This window comes from Suillus subalutaceus (genome assembly GCF_016647625.1).
Source record: "Suillus subalutaceus strain FC151 chromosome Unknown DFJ58scaffold_120, whole genome shotgun sequence".
Taxonomy (NCBI): domain Eukaryota; kingdom Fungi; phylum Basidiomycota; class Agaricomycetes; order Boletales; family Suillaceae; genus Suillus; species Suillus subalutaceus.
The window spans coordinates 142,433-161,157 of record NW_024540369.1 but is presented as its reverse complement, the minus strand read 5'-3'; the positions used below and the strand labels follow the sequence as shown (position 1 = coordinate 161,157).

Below are 18,725 nucleotides of genomic sequence, written 5' to 3'. Positions count from 1 at the left end.
TTCTTCGCATCGGCTATGACTCACGCGGACAAAGATTTGAGTCGTGTCAAGCCAACCCACGCAAGAATGGATGAGGGATACAGGCTCCCCGACCCTGGATTATTTGTCAACGTCCTTTCCTCGCAGTCTCTGAAGAAATATCTCGCTAACTGGTTGGCATGCCGTGAGTCGTGGCTGAGGCATGTTTATATGTCGCCTCCATCTCCGCTCCCTCGGTCCCAAAGCTGGCGTGATCTATTGATCACGCAGCCAACAACACCACAGCCCTCATCGTCAAGTGGTCAGATGCCATCAGGCAAGACTGGCAAGTCCAAAGCCAAACTCGACCTGTTCTTTGGAGATGAATTATCGCTCCTATGCCAGTTTGGACTGGATCCCAGATGTTGCAATGGAGGGGTCAGAAAATCGAAGCAGCGACGCTCGAGAATCCGCCGCATCGTCTCATTCAACAGATCATATACGAGATTTGCAAGCAAAGCTTCCGATACGACCTTCTGGAACTCGATGAACATCTTGCCGGTCATATGCGGCTGGATCGGGAGGCGAAGAAGCGTCGCATGGAGTTGCTCCGTGGAATTTTTCCCCAGCATGCCCTCAGCATGTGGGATAAGGATTTTTTCGACTCGGAATGATGGACTTAATGCTGAGTCTTTCCAGGATGCTCTTCCATATTTCGAGAATTTTCATCAAGTGTTGATCGCATGGGACGGTGCTCCTCAAGATCTCAAACAGCCTTTCACCGAGTCGATGCCCGAGGGAGAGAAGTGGCAACGCATGAAGCAATGTGCCCTGTTTTATGTACAATCATTTTACGACAACACAGGTCGCCCCCCCGTGGTCCCTCATATACTTTACGCGGGTCCATAGACGATTTACACTCGCTTCTGTTCGCTTCTGTATTTGTTCGTTGATGTGAGTTGCTATGCAGCGTGGTTCTTTCATGTACAATTTCTGTTGGTGAATTCTATTGACTTGTTGCTCCGGTGCTATTCACTGTTTGTTGATCACTGGCGTTCATGACCATTATCCTCCTCCCAGGCTAGTATCTACTAATTTTTGCTACATAGGTCATACGAAACTGGGACTTCGTGTTCCTCTGTGCTTGTTGACTGACTTCGAGTCAGTCACAATATTCTTGCAGGCTTTGTGCCTATCAGAAACATCTACCATGGATGGAGGACCACATCCACGGAATATCGCCTCGACGTCTACTCCTGCAACTCCTGTCCGTCGTCATTCGCAGCAAATATTAATCACACCGTCCATGGTCAAGAAGCGCCGGAAACCACGAGGAAGCAACGCATTTCATCTTCCAGGTCCTCCTCCAGTTCTAGTACTTCCGGGTAGGCGGTATTTCGCCCAACAAACTGCTTCCAATTCCAATCCTCGCTTGATGTCCCACCTCCTGATCCGAATGACCAGGACAGGCCTTCGTTTTATGACGATGTCCACTTCTTTTCCGATCCCTCCGCTCCTCGATCCCTCCGCTCCAATGGGCGGCAGAAAAAATTCATCAGTGGCAACGCTGGTCAAACGAAGTGATTCCTTCGCTAATCGGTCCATACCTCACATATCAATACAAATCTTCTTCGCTCCGTCATCGGCCTGCACTTCAAAATGATCCTGTCGAGTGTACGGCTTCATGCCACAGGAGGACTTTAGAAGTGACTTGTGTTTTTTTTCAATTGTACGAACTCACCATATTGTTATGTGGCTCGAATTGACCGTAGTCCAGATTTAGAGGTTTTGAACATTGACTGCTGCCCCTGCGCACCCGCACCCCTTCAACTTCTTAAGTTGGGGCTATTTGCATGTGCAACCCATAGCTCCATCTCTTGCTGTTGACCTACGTGTACTAGAGCTCGTTAGGACTCTTTTTGTACGGATCACCCCCAATACAACAGCCTGGTGTGAAGCATTGGAAGTTTTTCTAACAGCTCGGGGTTACAAACTTTCTACCAAGGTCTGCCTGCACGATTCTTTTTTGAAGTAAGCTAACTCTGGCATCTTCAGGACAATCTTCGCCGCCGCTTCAGTAACGCGTATCATTGGTACTCAGTCCTTGTGATGAATGCTGGAGACCACGTATACAGCCTCATTTCACAACATCTTCCTTCGCGTTCTTTGGGGGACGAAGTCTTGCCCGCACAACCAAGCGATTATCTCCGTTCATGTTGTCCAGTTTGTTTTGGAATGCAGGATTGGCAAAAGGATCACGGTTCGCGTCTCAAGTATGTCGATCCTACCGTGTTTTCCCCTGTGCTGATGTTTTTGCAGGCTAGATTGCCATGTATGCATCGATGCATGCTTCACACAGAAACGGTCAGCCAATTCACGTGGGGCCGATGGCCTAGATCCGCCAAACCCAACACGATCAGTTTTCATTTCGGACGAAGAGGTCGCACGGATGGAAGCTCACGTACTTGCCTGTCGAGGCTCCCTACCTGGTCGTGGAACAAAACGCAAGAAGCCGGAAGGCGACGAAGACGGGTACGAAGATGGTATGCGCATCCCTGTATCGACATTGGATGCCTGCAGGGAATCTTTTCTTGCTGCCGACGAAAAACGAGAGAAAGCTAGCACCCGTTTCTTCGCCGATACAGGAATCATGGCCTTACTTTGTCGTCATGATTGTGTCTTATGGTTGGTCAATATGACATCAGCAGGTGAAAAACAATATTATGCGCTTGCACTTATTAAAAAGCTCTTCGAACATCTTCCGCCAACCATGACCGTTGGTATCTTGTATGATATTGCATGTCAGCTCGAGCGTAGTTGTCTTAAATACCAACTTCTCGAGCAAGGTATTCTCTCACGTATCGTCTTTTCTATATCCGTATTTCACGCGTACAGACATCAGTGGCCTTGTCAGCTTATTTATCACCCTCGCAAATGTGAAGGGTTTGGACTTTCTGACGGAGAGGGCTGTGAGCGCCTGTGGAGCACTCTCAAGATGTTGATCCCCCCCTTGCGGGTCTCTGGGGTAAGTATCTTAATTCGTATACCTTGACTGACTAACATTAAGATAGTACCACCAACGGCTTTTTGTGCTGAATGCGCAAGTTCGGCATCTTGACGGCAAAAATCTCGATACATTTGGCGAGTGGCTGAGTCGCAGATGGACTCGTTGCCAGACAAAGAAGAGCAGTGCAGAACATGCGCTTCGACAACTCTCTGTAGATGAAGCTAATATACGCCCGGAATGGAGGGCTCAGGTCGAGCACCAAACGAAACCATTATCCAGTGCGTGCTTTATTTTATATTTTCATATTTCCCTAACATTAATAGAAAGGGAGATCAAAACCAACAATGACGAGCAAATATCGAAGATTTTGACCCTCGAGCGAACACTCAGTAACCTGGACGATTCCGTTCGTGCTCTTGAGATGCAGCTCTGTGCTGGCAACACTCTTAACAATGTTGACTTCAACCTTCGACTTGCAGACGAACGCACCCACCGGTCCAAAGTTGCTGATACTCTGCGACGATGGAAGGCATCCCTTGGCATCGGGCAACTTAACGATCTTCAACAACTCCGACGTAGTATATTCCTTCAAATTCGTCTTGATGCGCAAGCTGTCAAGGCACGCCTTCGTGAACGTCTGCGCCAGCGCAAATTTGAAATTGAGAGGTTTGAATGGTCATACCGTCAGACAGTAAATGGTATGTAGCTCGTTTCAATATGTTGACATGTCCGTGATTATCTTTGATCTAGAGCACAAGCTTCATGTGCATGCAGAAGCTTCAATTCAACGGCGCAACCCTACCATACGAAAGCTCGTCACAACTAACAACAACCTCTGTGGTAAACTAATTGACTTAATTCGACGAGGCGAGGCTCCTGCCGGTGCGATAGCGCCTCATTCTATCTCTCCGACTGGTATCTTTCAGCTTGACGTAGATGATGACATCTGGCAAGATGTTGGACTTGATGGCAATGACATGGCCCCACCTGCCTGGCTAGCGGATGAAAATATGTGCGCAGCAATTAAGTTTCAACTTGAGGTAGACCGGTGCAATGAGGAAAGGGCTCGTATCATGCGAGAACGTTGTGTTCTCCAGGAGTGGATGATGGCTGAGTGGGATGCCTTGCAGGAGGCTCGCACTCGTGCAGGTAAGTTTGTACAACATTCTACTGCCATGACACTGATAGTATATTTAGAAGAAAATGAAGATCTCTGCTTTCATTTCGACCTCTGTGCTCGCTTGTTGAGTGGTCTTGTTGTGCATTGGCAATCTCGAGTTCGTCCTATCCCTTGTGCTTGGCCATTGCCTGACTCATGGGGCCCCACCCCGAATGACCTTGCTGAGGCTGCTAATATGTATTATCAACCAAGCTGTCTTGATGGCACAGCTGCTGTGTATGATTCTGAGAATGACTGGGAGTCTGATGAGGAGAGGGAGAATGATGAATTGATAGATGAATTGGAGGAAGCTGCATTGGCTGGAGCATATATAGATCTTGACTCGGATTCATATGATATATAGTCTTTTGTAGCAATATCCGAAACTCTTGAGTGATTGCTATTAGACAATATTTGGAAAGTGCAAATATATCATGGGCTATCCCATCTTAGAATTCAAAGATGGTGGGGCATCCCAGACATGGGCTATCTCATCATGGGTAGGAGAGTGCTGGGCCAGCCCAGTGACCATATAAACCAGCGGTGGGCTATCCCGCATCATGCGTAGGAGAGTGCCGGGCCAGCACAGTGACCATATAAACCAGCGGTGGGCTATCCCGCATCATGCGTAGGAGAGTGCCGGGCCAGTCCAGTGACCATATAAACCAGCGGTGGGCTATCCCACATCATGCGTAGAAGAGGTGCCGGGCCGGCCCAGTCACCATATAAACCAGCGGTGGGCTATCCCGCATCATGCATAGGAGAGAGCCAGGTCAGCCCAGTCACCATATAAACCAGCGGTGGGCTAGCCCACATCATGCGTAGGAGAGAGCTGGGTCGGCCCAGTCACCATATAAACCAGCGGTGGGCTATCCCGCATCATGCGTAGGAGAGAGCCAGGTCGGCCCAGTCACCATATAAACCAGCGGTGGGCTAGCCCACATCATGCGTAGGAGAGAGCCGGGTCAGCCCAATCACCATATAAACCAGCAGTGGGCTATCCCGCATCATGCGTAGAAGAGGTGCCGGGCCGGCCCAGTCACCATATAAACCAGCGGTGGGCTATCCCGCATCATGCGTAGGAGAGAGCCAGGTCACCCCAGTCACCATATAAACCAGCGGTGGGCTAGCCCACATCATGCGTAGGAGAGAGCTGGGTCGGCCCAGTCACCATATAAACCAGTGGTGGGCTATCCCGCATCATGCGTAGAAGAGGTGCCGGGCCGGCCCAGTCACCATATAAACCAGCGGTGGGCTAGCCCGCATCATGCATAGGAGAGTGCTGGGTCAGCCCAGTCACCATATCGGTGGGCTAGCCCGCATCATGCATAGGAGAGAGCCAGGTCAGCCCAGTCACCATATAAAACAGTGGTGGGCTATCCTGCATTGACCAGTCACTGCCTTTTTCTTTCCGCTTTTATGCTTACATCCACAGTAATATGTGATGACACTTACTCCAATAAAACCTGGAGTATTGTGGTGCAGAGTATGTTCCAATTGTGCAAATTAACCAGATGGAGTGTAAATATGTCAGTATCTGGAGTGAGGGCACAGTCAAGAAAGATTTCTAGGTCAAAGACAACCCCCCTGTCTACCACAAATTTATTCCCGCCTCCTCCAGCTGCTTTGAATTTTGTAGGTCAAGAACCTTACCCAACTTACATTCTTCCCTCATCTTCAAAGACAACCCCCCTGTCTACCACAAATTTCTTCCTGCCTCCTCCAGCTGCTTTGGATTTTGTAGGTCAAGAACCTTACCCAACTTACATTCTTCCACATCTTCAAAGACAAGCCGCCCCCCCCCCCCTCGCCACATATTTCTTTTCACTTCCTCCATTCGTAGGTCAAGGACCTTATGAAGACAAACATTATACTCTAAGTGTCTAAATGTGTGGGTAATTTTTCATGAGAAATGACCCCTGACACCCCCTGTGTATTCATATAATAAAGTATCTAGGATGACCCAGATGGGTCATGGGACAGATCAAATACATTGGCCCAGCAGGCCCAGGCTTCGTGGGGAAAGTGTTGAATTGGCCCGGGATATAACCTGCATTGGCTGGGAATACCGCCTAAGATCATGCCTCTTAGGTGAGATTGTAAGCCAGAATATATGTACCTAAGAGGTACTTTAACAGGGGTGACTGAAGTGTAATATAAGCAGTCATCAATTAAGGTACAACAAGGATACATGAATAAACGAAAAGATCACCTGGGTACACTCATGTTCCATTCATGAAATAGCAAGCTTACAACTTCACGCGCTCCGGCATTTGGATACATCGGACGTAAATGAGTCATAGCGTCATGGATAGTCTCAATGTTATGATTTTGCTGGCGCATTCTTCAAAGACCCATGCCTTCATGAATCTTGAGAAATTTTGTAAGCCTAAGCACGTCGTCAGAATATAGTTGTAATTGAAAGAAGATTATCAACTCACCCGAGACCATAGCGTGATGTATCGAAATGTTTTTGCAATTCCGTGACAATTTGCCTATCGGTCTGGCGTGCCTTCCAAAGGCGAAGGATGTGTGGCTCAATTACGTCCAATGGTGCTAATTGGATGCGAATTAGGGGGTGTCAATTCAAAACAAGAGCAGAGCAGACGTACGCGTAGGTTTCCATTGGTTAGGCATTGTGCAAGGTAGTACTAGTGATGGTGTAGCTACTGGTAGCTTCAGTGAGATGCATTCGCAGTATTTAATACTCAGAGATATGAGTCGCACTGCCCACCTTAAAACGTACTGTGCCATAAACTTCGGAGAGCATCGGAGACACGAGCCGCAGTGCTGCCGCACTACCTAGGACCATGTCTTGGCATCAGACCACTATGAAAGCGCTCTGCCCACTTTCAGTAGTCCGAGGACATTGTGACTGCTCAACTCACCGCAAAACCACCAGTGGACGACATTCTGGGGGTTGTAAGGTCGTATATAGAATGGGACCTCTTCAATTGGTATGTTCTAGTACTATATACAATGCATACACTACTGATCATCGCTCCGCAGTGCAACTCTCTGCACATCGTCATTGGTATCGTAAAATTGTATATACAGTGTACTACAACTGATCTCTCTGCAGTTCTCTGCAGCGCAACTTCCACTTCCAGTATGGCTGGCGTTGGCAGTGGCACAAACAAGGCGTTAACGCGTCTCCAAACACCAATAGTGCCAGTACCGACGGGGAAGTGGGTTCCAACACATCTTTGTCTAATGCATCTCCAAACACCAATAGTGCTACCATTTTCTGGAGTCGACAGTACCGACAGGGAAGTGGGTTCCAACACATCTTCATCTAACACGTCTCCAAACACCAATAGTGCCAGTACCGACGGGGAAGTGGGTTCCAACACATCTTCGTCTAACGCATCTCCAAACACCAATAGTGCTAGCAATGTTTCCAACACATCTTCGTCTAACGCATCTCCAAACACCAATAGTGCTAACAATGTTTCCAACACATCTTCGTCTAACGCATCTCCAAACACCAATAGCGCACCTCCATCTAACGCGACTCCAAACACCAATAGTGCTAGCAATGTTTCTAATAAGTACATACAATGTACTGTAACTGATCTCTCTGCAGCTCTCTGCAGCGCAACTTCCGGTGAACATTGTTCTGGATCTTTGGTATGTTTCAATATGCATATTCAATGCACATAAATGACAACTGATCTCTCTGCAGCGCCACTCTCTGCACATTGTTATTGGTCTTGCTCCTTTGGTTTGTTTTCTCATGCATATACATAGCTAAATTATTAACTTGGTTTTTGTCATATTTAAGGCATGCAGCGACACACTCACACTGGCCAGCGCACTCGGACTCGCACTCACTCAGACCACTCTAGTTCATATGGCGAACCCGAACAGCATTGTCTGTCAATTTATGGAAGATGCCCTTGCCGCCAAAGACCGAATCTGTGAATGCCCGAGTTGTCGTGCCCAGATCGCAAAAGGCCAGCCTTGTTTTTACGTGGCTACAATGCAACCTGGCAGATCTGGGCGCAATGTATGTGCACCATGCTATGCACGATATGAAATGAGGTCCGTAACATCTCAGAAACCCACCAGTGAGTCGATAACGATTTTCTCGATGTTATTTACTGACATATTTGTATTAGCATCACAGCCTGCCTTACGACAACATCTGTCGTCCACCCCAGCAAGTCAGCGATGGCCTGATCCTAAGGTCATTCGGCAGTCAGTGAATGCTTCCCAACGGAAATGTAAGTTGTTCCAATCTTTGATAGGACGCGAGCTGATTCTAACCATGACTGACAGCGAGTGTCAATCCGCCTCGTGTGGTGGCAATCCCTGACTGGACCAATACCTCTATGGGCCCACCGCCTGTCCCTCTGCCTCGCGACCGTACAACTGGTCCTGATGTAGCTGTTCCCATGTCTTGGCAGGGGCTGGCGGCATCACCAATACCATCGAGGCTCACGGGTCCCATTGGATATTCAGCCCACCACGGATCGTATTCGACTGAATACCAGAGATGGTCCAAACTCTCATATGCTACTCCTGGTGGCGCAATGGCTGAAACCATTTCGCTAGAGATCTCGGCCATTCATGAAGCGGGCGGGCACAAGAAATCAAGAGGTACATTAATCGGGGTATGACCTTTCCTATGTTCACTTTCATGCCCGGCTAAACTGGCATATTTTATTTAGAATATCTGCGAGGGCAAGAAGGATATTGACGCCCAAATTGATGCCCCGGGCCTCATAAACTTGGCTATGGAGACGGTTCTGCCCAAGCTACATGCATTTGGCGGGACCTTTTCGTGGCGCGAGCATGAATTCATCGTGCGAGACTTGAAATGGGTTGATCTCGCGACACACCCGCCATCAATTCCCTATTTCTACTCACAGTGTCTTCAGCCCACCCGTAAAGGTCCTGGCAAAGGCCCCAATATTCAAGATGAAACAATTCGGCCTTATGGTAGTTGTGCCAAAGATTCAATGGACCGATTTCGAAGACTGGCAAGAAGCGAATGAAATGGTATGTTTATTTGTTGTATGATTGTTACCTACACTAACTTACACTTAATTGTACAGGCGATCGAACGCTCAAGTCGTCAGGCTAAGGGCAAGGGCAAGGCAGACCCGCTGTTTTTTGCCGACTCGGCAGAATCACTGGCATACACATACTCAACTGACCCACCGTTCGACCCAACTGACTTCAACTCAGCTGACCCACCGTTTGACTCTCAGACAGCGCCAAACCACCAATTCGACTCAGTTGACCCACCGTTCGACTCTGAGTCAGCACTGAAGATATCATCTGCTGCCACCCCAGTACCAGCGCTGAGCACGTCATCTACTGCTGCCACAGTCCCTGCACCAGTTACCACAACTACCAAGCGAACTCATGAGCGTGCGATAAGTATCACCTCTTCACCTTCACCTCCTCGCAAGCATAATCTCGTAATCCCCCTGCCTGTTCTCTGCTCTCCTGATCGCGACGACCTGAGGATAGCCTTGAAGATTGGAGGAGGTGCGGATTTAGATATGCAGCAGGGTATGTCATTTTTTGCCGATGTATGTGTTCAGCACGCTCACCTAGATGTAAGTGTCTAAGTTCCAGACCGAAAACATTCATTTTTACTCAATCCCCACCTGACAACTCAACGACCTCTTGAAGTGTACCCGGTACCATTCGTTTTCTGTGGATAACGCTGATTTGTCAGTGGGCTATGTGACCGTCGATACATCCCCTGAGGGTTCACATCGGCATAGGTGGATTCAAGACTGCGCATACAGGATGGTTGACATTGATGTCGCCTCCTACCTCAGGTCTTGGGTCCAGGGCACGGCATGACATTGTTGTGAAACGTCCATTCGAGAAGGTATATCCCAAAGGCACGCCAGCCAGTTTGGATTTCAAAATTGGACGATTTGCACCCAAGGACTGAGTCGGCCAAGTTATTTAGGGAAGCAAACATCCTATACTGGGCAAAAGCTCTGTTAGGTCTCGTCTACGATGTCATTGACCGTGCTGTGGCAGGGGCATCTGAGCCTGTACCATTCAATATTCCCCGTGTGCGCTTTGTCGAAGCTGGTCTGGCGCTATCTTACTATCAAGATAGTAGCAAGCCTGCATTAAAGGTTGCATCAGCGCGTGCATGTTTTCTCCTCGAGGAAGTTATCAACGGCAGAGACGACGAATTTTGTCAAGTATATTCATAACATGGACCCCAACCCATTACTTGATCCAGATGAACCTGGATATGACTTTGCATTGTTCCTTGCCTTCACACAACATGTACAGTATGTGAAGACAGGTGGGCTGGTCTTCATCTCTGATTATCAAGGTATGTACTTTACCTTGTTACATTACGCATCGGCGATTCTGACTGTCGGAATCAAACAGGCAATACCGAGCTGTTGACCGACCCACAGATTATGACACACCCTTCGGTTAGTGACAAGAAAGACATCTTTGGGGGGGGGCAACATCGAGAAGGCGGTCAGTGAATTTGAGACTCGCCACAGTTTGCAACCACTTCTGCAAATGGCCAGGGTTTGAACTTGAAGAGTTTGGGGGCAAGGTAGCTTAGATGACGCTAGTTTTCGTTTAGCATATGTTTTGGGGTGGTGTTACAATGTATTACAGCTTTGGGTTTTCATCCTTATACACTCGACCTAGATTCAAACACACAAGTAGGTTTCACTGATCAACACAGACAAATACGCCAGGACTGGTGCTCGAAGGTCCGATTACTATATGTGGCCATTTTTTCTTAAAATTTGAGCACGAGTGTCCGGCTTTCCATAGTTTTGGTCTGTTGTGCAAAGGCTTGAAGGAGTTTCCTTATTCGAAAATTGCTGATTAGGTCATCTATGACGGAGTCAGCCCCGGCCACCTGAATTCGGGATTTATCAATGTGTATGGTTGTAATGATTTTCTCCCCTCTGACGTCGTTTTGTTGTGCTGCGTCACGGCGCACTGCTGTTTTACAAGGATGGTAGTAAAATAAGATTCAAGATTCATAGGCAAACGGTCGCAGCATGTCGGGGAAGACACAAATCATAAATGCAAGGCAATATGTCGTATATTTCATCCATAACAAATGTGATTCAAAGCTCCAAGCTCCATGGCGAGATACATTATAGCTACTACCAACTTATATCTATAAAATTCAACAGCCATATGTAACTTAATAAACCGAGCGCCACGGTGGGATACAATAGCCATGTCCAGCGTGCAATCATAGTGAAGATAAGCATACAGAAGATGCACTAAGCAAGAACGAAGGGAGGAAAACAAGTTGGAAGATAGCCCTCCAAACGACTTGGGGGAGAGTCACGGTGCAGAAGACGAGGGTGCAAAGATTTTCAGGAGTTTCCTTATCCAGACACTTCCCCGCACTTTGCCTCAAGACTTTGGCTCGGATAGGCTCGAGGCCACCTACTTCACTCTTGACATGCACCAGTGTCTTCGCGTAACTGAGATCTTGGAAGCGATATTTTATTTTGTGTTCAACCATAATGCATAAAGGACGACGTTTCAACTCGCACTTATTGCCTGATCTTATACCATCACCGGAAACTCAAGATCGACGCTCCATCTTCCGACTTGCACTTACCTGCCCTGCATTCGAGATTTAGCACTCGATATTCTTTATTCTAATCTGAGAAACTCTGGCCTCTCATTCTCTCATGCAGACCTTCCCAGTTCCGTCACACACCTGAGCTATTCCGTCCATTGATCCTCGCTTCCCGCATCCAGATTCTCTCCCAACTATGTCAAGATAACACTGCATACCCTTCCCTCCGTGCATGTGCAAAAAAAAAATCACCCCTCTTTCCAAAACTGCGATCCATCGCATGGCGCGATTGTTCTCTCACATGTATCCCAGTTCTCAAACTCCTCTTACCTACAGTTGAGATCCTCTCCCTCGATCTCTCATCTTCATTTCGCAAAGCCATCATCCCTATACTCCCTACCTCCGCTCCCCGTCTCAAAGCTCTTGAGCTCAAGGGCAGCCTCTTCATGACCGATAAAAATCCCTCAGAAATTGAGTCCCTCCTCACGAATTATCCCGATTGTCTCGCAGAGCTTTCTTTGACATGTCACTGGCATGATGTCCCGAGCACTGTGCTCAACGTCATTGCACCATGGCCATCTCTCCGGTCTCTCACCTTAAAGCTAGGTCTCGAAAGTATCCCTACCGCACCTCTTCGCATCCCCAAGCCCTTTGCCGCACTCACCCACTTGCACATCTCATCTGATGACACTTTGGACCTTTTTATATCCTTCCTGCGCACCTTCCGAATCCTCAATTTTGATTCTTCCAATACCACATCACTCAACCTCAAAACAATCCAATTCATCGCAGAAGGTTGCAGCCCAGCCAACACCTGGTCCCAATTACTCACATCTCTCACCCACACAAACGCAAAACTAGAACACATCATGCTAACCGAAAAATCCAGCTATGAATACCACCCACACTCCTCTTTTGACTTTCGTCTCCTACTCGCGCACCAGAGTCTCACGCGTCTCAATACCCTCGTACTCTCCCCAGGCCGTACATCATCCATTACACTCACAGACGCAGACATTCTCACCCTCGCTCGTACATGCCCTCATCTCCACGTTTTTGACTTGGGGTTGCGGAATACCCCAGTATCATTGCATGCTTTGAATATCCTTGTCAGGCGCTGTCGCGAGTTGCGCCAAGTCTCGTTCTGTGTGGATGGACGGGTTGATGCACTCGGGGATGGTGAAAACGAAGACGAAGTAGGTCTCCAGCCTAATGCGCGCTTGATAACACTGGAAGTCGGGAACTCTCCTGTCGCGTACGTGGGCCCTCTGCGCTCATCGCCAGAGCTGAAGGAGTCCATCCCGCGGTTCCTGCATGCGATGGCGCCGAGGCTTAAGAGCGTCACGGATGGGCTGCGGTCCCATGGAACACGTGAGAATCCATGGGAGGTGGTGTCATACGCTTTGTGGATGATGGTGACAGACGAAGAAGACGACTGATGGTGTTTCTCGAGGGATATGCGGCGAGATCAATCGCGAGAGGGTTCAACTAACGCTTTTGGAGTACAGGTGTATTAACATTTCATTGTAACTTTACAAGAGAACAACGATTTGGAAAACTGTATCAGGTAGGATGACATACGTGACAAGAAGAAATGATACTGGCCTTGAGTGACACTGGCATATGCGACTACTTATGCATATGTTTGAGTGGCATCCCCTCCGAGTTCCATCATACACATCATCGATCGCTATGATCTTGCTGTACTAACTCAAAACACCTCATCAGCATCATTCTCAATTCTCACCCTCTCCTTGTCGCACCCACCCAACGAGAATACATATCATCAACGTCGTCGATCCTTTCTATGCAACCATCACCCTTTCACCCAGCGGCCAAGCTCCTTGTCGTGGCCTTGTAAGTTCAACAGTATAAAGTACGTCCTTCTCTATCTCATTTGTTAACTTAATCCAGATGGGTGTCCTACTACAAGCATGGCCATCATTCTCGCAGGAGAATTACTCAAGAAATCAGAGAACCTTCTCGTGATGGGCCTCCACCCTGACGAAGTCCGAACCAGGGGATACAGATTCGCATGCGCCAAAGCCCTCGGTGAACTCAAAAGTGAGTTGCTTCCTCGTTCTATTTACGTTTTCTTAAGAAGCGGCACGGATCTATCGACATCTAGTCTTTCACACAGGAACAGCTCTCAAACCCGTTTCACTCGCGTCGAGGAACAACAACTTGAAAGAATATGCTATGAAACTCGATTGTAGTCATTAGATTCTTCCTGCTGAGTCTCCAGAAACCGACTATCGAAGAGCTCCTTGACGAGGACGCCCGTTGTGATACCCTGGTGCACCTGCGTCCAATATCACCCTCAATTCAATGTCCTCTATCATGCGGAACTTCTAGTCTTCATATTGCCTTAATATCATCACCCATTCGCTTGCTATTGCCCAGTGCCTTTGTTCCTCCAGCTGTTTTTTCATACCTCACAGCCCACAACATCCTTACACGCATCGTTTTCATGTTGCTCTCGTTCTCACCGCCTTTGTCGTAGATATCGCGATTGTACTGTATAGCAATGAACTACATATTTCGTCCCATCCTATTTTTAGCGCCCTTTGAATGTACTCGGTGCAACGGGAACTTGAACGACCACAGAAGACCACAACAACGATGTCCTTCTGTTGAGCTTCTCAGTCTGCCATGAGGAAGTACCAACGCTATGCACTTCAACACGATACACAGCGCACACGCAACCGCGTCTCTGACATTGAAACCAGCATGCCTTGTCCGAAAAAGCACCGATCTTCTGCATCACTTTGACGTAATCCACGGCGCACTCACAACCGCATTATTATGGAATCGGTATGCCTTGTCCGTCGTCATGTGCTCTCACAAACCAGCACTAACGTCGTGAGTGCCATACCGTTAGCTCACGTCGTTCACATGGACAATCCTAAATTCGCTGGGTATGGGATAGAACACAAAGTATGATCCACGATACACTCGTTCACGTCTGATTGTATGCGAAAAATCCATAACAGATCCATTGCTGCAGGTATCGTTGGTATTAAGATCTGCAAATATTGATTTTAGTAAGTATGAATAACAGAAAGGGCATTGAGGAGACTCACTCCTCTCGGCACTCTTTCCAGTGTTGTCCATGTGTCATGCGGCTCAAATCAAGCTCGGGACATCTGGGTATCACTAATAAAGTTCCCGGGCTCCAAAATGAATGTCGAGAAGCGGGTGGTACCCAAAATAACAGTTGATGTTTGGGTCCTACGACCCATCCACTGTCAACATTCAGGAAAAAGGGGGTCGAACTGCGGTCGTCATGGGATGCTCCCTCCGTTAATTCAGAAGTGTTGCACAACGCATGGATGGAGTAGGGCGAGAAGCAAATGAAGTGATTGTTCAATGTAATGGAAGTGGTGGACTCCATGGGATGCGTGACACGATGTTCATCTGATAATGCTGAAGGATTTGACATAGCGCAATATTGCGACGGCTGGTTCATCACTGCATCCCACAGCCGAACAGTGTTATCGTCCGAACCAGTGACGATGCGAGTGCCGTCCGGCGAGAACGAGACTGAATTTACTGGACGAGTGTGCCCCCGCAAGGGCTTACCGACTGGCTCCCCTGTCGCTGCATCCCACAGCCGAACAGTCTTATCCCAAGAACCAGTGATGATGCGAGTGCCATCCGGCGAGAACGAGACCGACAAAACTATATCAGTGTGCCCCCGCAAGGACTCACCGACTGGCTCCCCCGTCCCTGCATCCCACAGCTGAACAGTCGCATCTTGCGAACCAGTGACGATGCGAGTGCCGTCCGGCGAGAACGAAACCGACCTTACTGAATCAGTGTGCCGCAAGGGCTCACCGACTGGCTCCCCCGTCCCTGCATCCCACAGCCGAATAGAATTATCCGAAGAACCAGTGACGATGCGAGTGCCATCCGGCGAGAACGAGACCGACCAAACTGAATCAGTGTGCCCCCACAAGGGTTCACCGACTGGCTCCCCCGTCCCTGCATCCCACAGCCAAACAGTGCCATCCCAAGAACCAGTGACGATGCGAGTGCCGTCCGGCGAGAACGAGACCGACACTACTGAATCAGTGTGCCCCCGCAGGGGTTCACCGACTGGCTCCCCCGTCCCTGCATCCCACAGCCGAACAGTCTTATCCGAAGAACCCGTGACGATGCGAGTGCCGTCCGGCGAGAACGACACCGACCAGACTGAATCAGTGTGCCCCCGCAAGGGCTTACCGACCGGCTCCCCCGTCCCTGCATCCCACAGCTGAACAGTCGCATCTTGCGAACCAGTGACGATGCGAGTGCCGTCCGGCGAGAACGAAACCGACCTTACTGAAGAAGTGCACCCACGCAAGGGTTCACCGACTGGCTCCCCCGTCCCTGCATCCCACAGCCGAACAGTGCTATCCAAAGAACCAGTGACGATGCGAGTGCCGTCCGGCGAGAACGAGACCGACACTACAAAAGAAGTGTGCCCCCGCAAGGGCTCTCCGACTGGCTCCCCCGTCCCTGCATCCCACAGCCGAACAGTGTTATCGTGCGAACCAGTGACGATGCGAGTGCCGTCCGGCGAGAACGAGACCGACGAAACTGAATCAGTGTGCCGCAAGGGCTCACCGACTGGCTCCCCCGTCCCTGCATCCCACAGCTGAACAGTGCTATCCCAAGAACCAGTGACAATACGAGTGCCGTCCGGCGAGAATGAAACCGACCTTACTGAATGAGTGTGCCCCCGCAAGGGCTCACCGACTGACTCCCCCGTCCCTGCATCCCACAGCCGAACAGTGTTATCGTGCGAACCAGTGACGATGCGAGTACCGTCCGGCGAGAACGAGACCGACCAAACTGAATGAGTGTGCCCCCACAAGGGCTCACCGACTGGCTTCCCCGTCCCTGCATCCCACAGCCAAACAGTCGTATCTCGCGAACCAGTGACGATGCGAGTGCCGTCCGGCGAGAACGAGACCGACAAAACTGAATGAGTGTGCCCCCACAAGGGCTCACCGACTGGCTCCCCCGTCCATGCATCCCACAGCCGAACAGTCTTATCCGAAGAACCAGTGACGATGCGAGTGCCATCCGGCGAGAACGAGACTGAGTTTACTGAATCAGTGTGCCCCCGCAAGGGCTCACCGACTGGCTCCCCCGTCCCTGCATCCCACAGCCGAACAGTGTTATCGTGCGAACCAGTGACGATGCGAGTACCGTCCGGCGAGAACGAGACCGACGCAACTGAAGAAGTGTGCCCCCTGAGCACGGTCAGAACAGCTGGCCAATGTATATCACGTCCAGATGCCACACGAAGAGTATTCGGAAACCGTGCAGAAAACTTTCTCGATAGCAGGGAGTTGGAAGGCGAGAATGGGAGTGCTGATACATACAGATGTGGCGTGCTGTGTAAAATCATGCCGGCCGAAGACTTGAATGAACCTCTGTACGTCCATTGCAGTCGACGAGACATCTTTGAATTTGGGATGGCCCTGTGGTTGCGCATGAGCGCTTTATCTAACACCCAGTAGCAGTGTGCTTACCTTCAGCCACTTGGCAATGGGCGGAAGGGCAGGAACTGCACCGCTGAGTGCATTGATCAAGGCGAGTAACTCGAGCCAGAAAAACAGCCGCTCGTTGTCGAAGAACAATTTCACTTCTTTCGCGAGCTCCTTGTCGAAGGATATGGTTCGTACGTGCGAAGTCCAAAATCGAGAGGAATATGACAAATGTTGGGGGATGCATTTTTGGACTCGTTCTTGCAGCCCGGGGTCTTCGCGATTAGGAAGATACGACGACTTTAAATCACAGATATTGAAGCGAAGACCGTGTTCCATCACTCGAAGTGACGCGAATGCAAGATCGTGTTGTGTCTTTGACAGGTCGATGAAAAATTCTTCATTGGATGCTTTGTCCGTCAAGAAATCGTGGAAGGATGCGTGAAGGGGTCGGATTGGGGAATCTGAGTTGGTGGTGCCGCTGAGGAGGGACCCCATGCTTTTTGCCACAAGCTCCACGTCGAAACGGTCCTCTTCCTTCGGAAAATGAGACCTCATGGCCTTCAGGGAAGCTAGAGGAAGGGGTTCGGCTGTCCCTAGTATTTGTCCCATCACTGAACGAAATCTCGCTAGCTTCGTCAAACGCTGATTCGGCGTATGCAGAGATGTATCCCCGTGCATGATATCTGTTAAAATGAGGCGATACATGTCGTACAACAGCGGGCTTCTCTCATCGGGATCGCGTGACACCACGGTCTTGTAGCAATCCTTTGCAGATAGCCCCACATGGGACTTCTTGATGTATCCGCAAGCGAGACGTGCCCACTCGAAAAGTCCATCAGCTTTCTCAGCGAGGACTGCAAACTCTCTGTCCTGAAAATCAAACCACTCCAACTCCTTGGATACGTAAGCATGAATGTCGCGCTTTGCGTCTGCTGGCGGAATATCATCCATCGACATCTGTCGAATATGCTGAACATCACGAAACTCGTCATTGATGTCATCAAGCGGGCGAGAGGTGACGATAAAGCGGAAGTTGCCTGGGAGGTCTGTGATTTTGGGAACGGCGGGGTTTTGATGTTTGCCGGCTAGAATGCGGAGGAGGTCTTTCCGTGTCTCTACTCCACCGCTTTCATCCAGTGCATCGATCACGATCACAATGGGTTCCCCAGTTGACCTAGATGACTTTCCCAGTGGTTCGATAAGAAGCTTCTGCCACTGCTGGATGATATCCGGCGTCTTCTTGAGCGAATTTGAGGTCTTAACTGCATCTGCTAATGCCCGCCTCATTTCTGGATCACGGTCAGCCAGGTCGCAAGCGATCGTGGAAAAAATCTTTTCATGGCGACGATCTGCTTCTCGCTGGCGGTCAAAACAGTAACACGAACCAAGCCCTCCCGCATTGTCGAACCAATTAGAAATCTGAGTGTGGGCGATGGCTGATTTGCCCTTGCCCGCAGGGCCAGATAGCCACAGCACGCGTGGAATGTTATCCCCAGTGCTGTTGACCCATTCCGTGATCTCAGAAAAGATTTTCCTGCGGGTTCCTTGAAGGCATTCTTTTCTAGTATC

At 49.4% G+C, this 18,725-nt stretch overlaps 6 protein-coding genes across 6 annotated transcripts; 5 read left to right on the top strand and 1 right to left on the bottom strand.

Annotated features, from left to right (window-relative positions):
* Nucleotides 1-15: 15 nt before the first annotated feature.
* Nucleotides 16-632, top strand: DFJ58DRAFT_732244 (uncharacterized protein; the record flags this gene model as incomplete). The annotated part of the gene is made up of 2 exons (XM_041386150.1): nt 16-396; nt 453-632. The coding sequence occupies 2 exons, from the start codon at nt 16-18 to the stop codon at nt 630-632; spliced, it is 561 nt and encodes a 186-aa protein (XP_041239756.1).
* Nucleotides 633-1,168: 536 nt separating this feature from the next.
* On the top strand, nt 1,169-4,488 carry DFJ58DRAFT_718082 (uncharacterized protein; the record flags this gene model as incomplete). The annotated part of the gene is made up of 9 exons (XM_041384430.1): nt 1,169-1,343; nt 1,504-1,630; nt 1,798-1,963; nt 2,014-2,231; nt 2,278-2,983; nt 3,030-3,243; nt 3,289-3,663; nt 3,716-3,880; nt 3,902-4,488. The coding sequence occupies 9 exons, from the start codon at nt 1,169-1,171 to the stop codon at nt 4,486-4,488; spliced, it is 2,733 nt and encodes a 910-aa protein (XP_041239755.1).
* Nucleotides 4,489-5,519: 1,031 nt separating this feature from the next.
* DFJ58DRAFT_625060 (uncharacterized protein) lies at nt 5,520-5,807 on the top strand (the record flags this gene model as incomplete). Its single annotated transcript, XM_041381095.1, has 1 exon — nt 5,520-5,807. A coding segment is annotated over one exon (288 nt), but the record flags the coding sequence as incomplete, so codon positions are not given.
* Nucleotides 5,808-6,470: 663 nt separating this feature from the next.
* Nucleotides 6,471-6,761, bottom strand: DFJ58DRAFT_732242 (uncharacterized protein; the record flags this gene model as incomplete). The annotated part of the gene is made up of 3 exons (XM_041386149.1): nt 6,471-6,513; nt 6,566-6,680; nt 6,737-6,761. 3 exons carry the CDS (start codon nt 6,759-6,761, stop codon nt 6,471-6,473), a joined length of 183 nt encoding a protein of 60 aa, XP_041239753.1.
* Nucleotides 6,762-7,063: 302 nt separating this feature from the next.
* On the top strand, nt 7,064-13,353 carry DFJ58DRAFT_748303 (uncharacterized protein; the record flags this gene model as incomplete). The annotated part of the gene is made up of 17 exons (XM_041387581.1): nt 7,064-7,081; nt 7,134-7,158; nt 7,207-7,664; nt 7,711-7,754; nt 7,810-7,848; nt 7,917-8,133; nt 8,185-8,194; nt 8,246-8,350; nt 8,406-8,740; nt 8,798-8,950; nt 9,021-9,128; nt 9,185-9,647; nt 9,866-9,975; nt 10,052-10,234; nt 10,305-10,440; nt 10,500-10,595; nt 11,989-13,353. 17 exons carry the CDS (start codon nt 7,064-7,066, stop codon nt 13,113-13,115), a joined length of 3,627 nt encoding a protein of 1,208 aa, XP_041239752.1. The 3' UTR covers nt 13,116-13,353.
* DFJ58DRAFT_748302 (uncharacterized protein) lies at nt 13,318-14,179 on the top strand (the record flags this gene model as incomplete). The annotated part of the gene is made up of 2 exons (XM_041387580.1): nt 13,318-13,740; nt 13,893-14,179. The coding sequence occupies exons 1-2, from the start codon at nt 13,611-13,613 to the stop codon at nt 14,177-14,179; spliced, it is 417 nt and encodes a 138-aa protein (XP_041239751.1). The 5' UTR covers nt 13,318-13,610.
* Nucleotides 14,180-18,725: the final 4,546 nt, after the last annotated feature.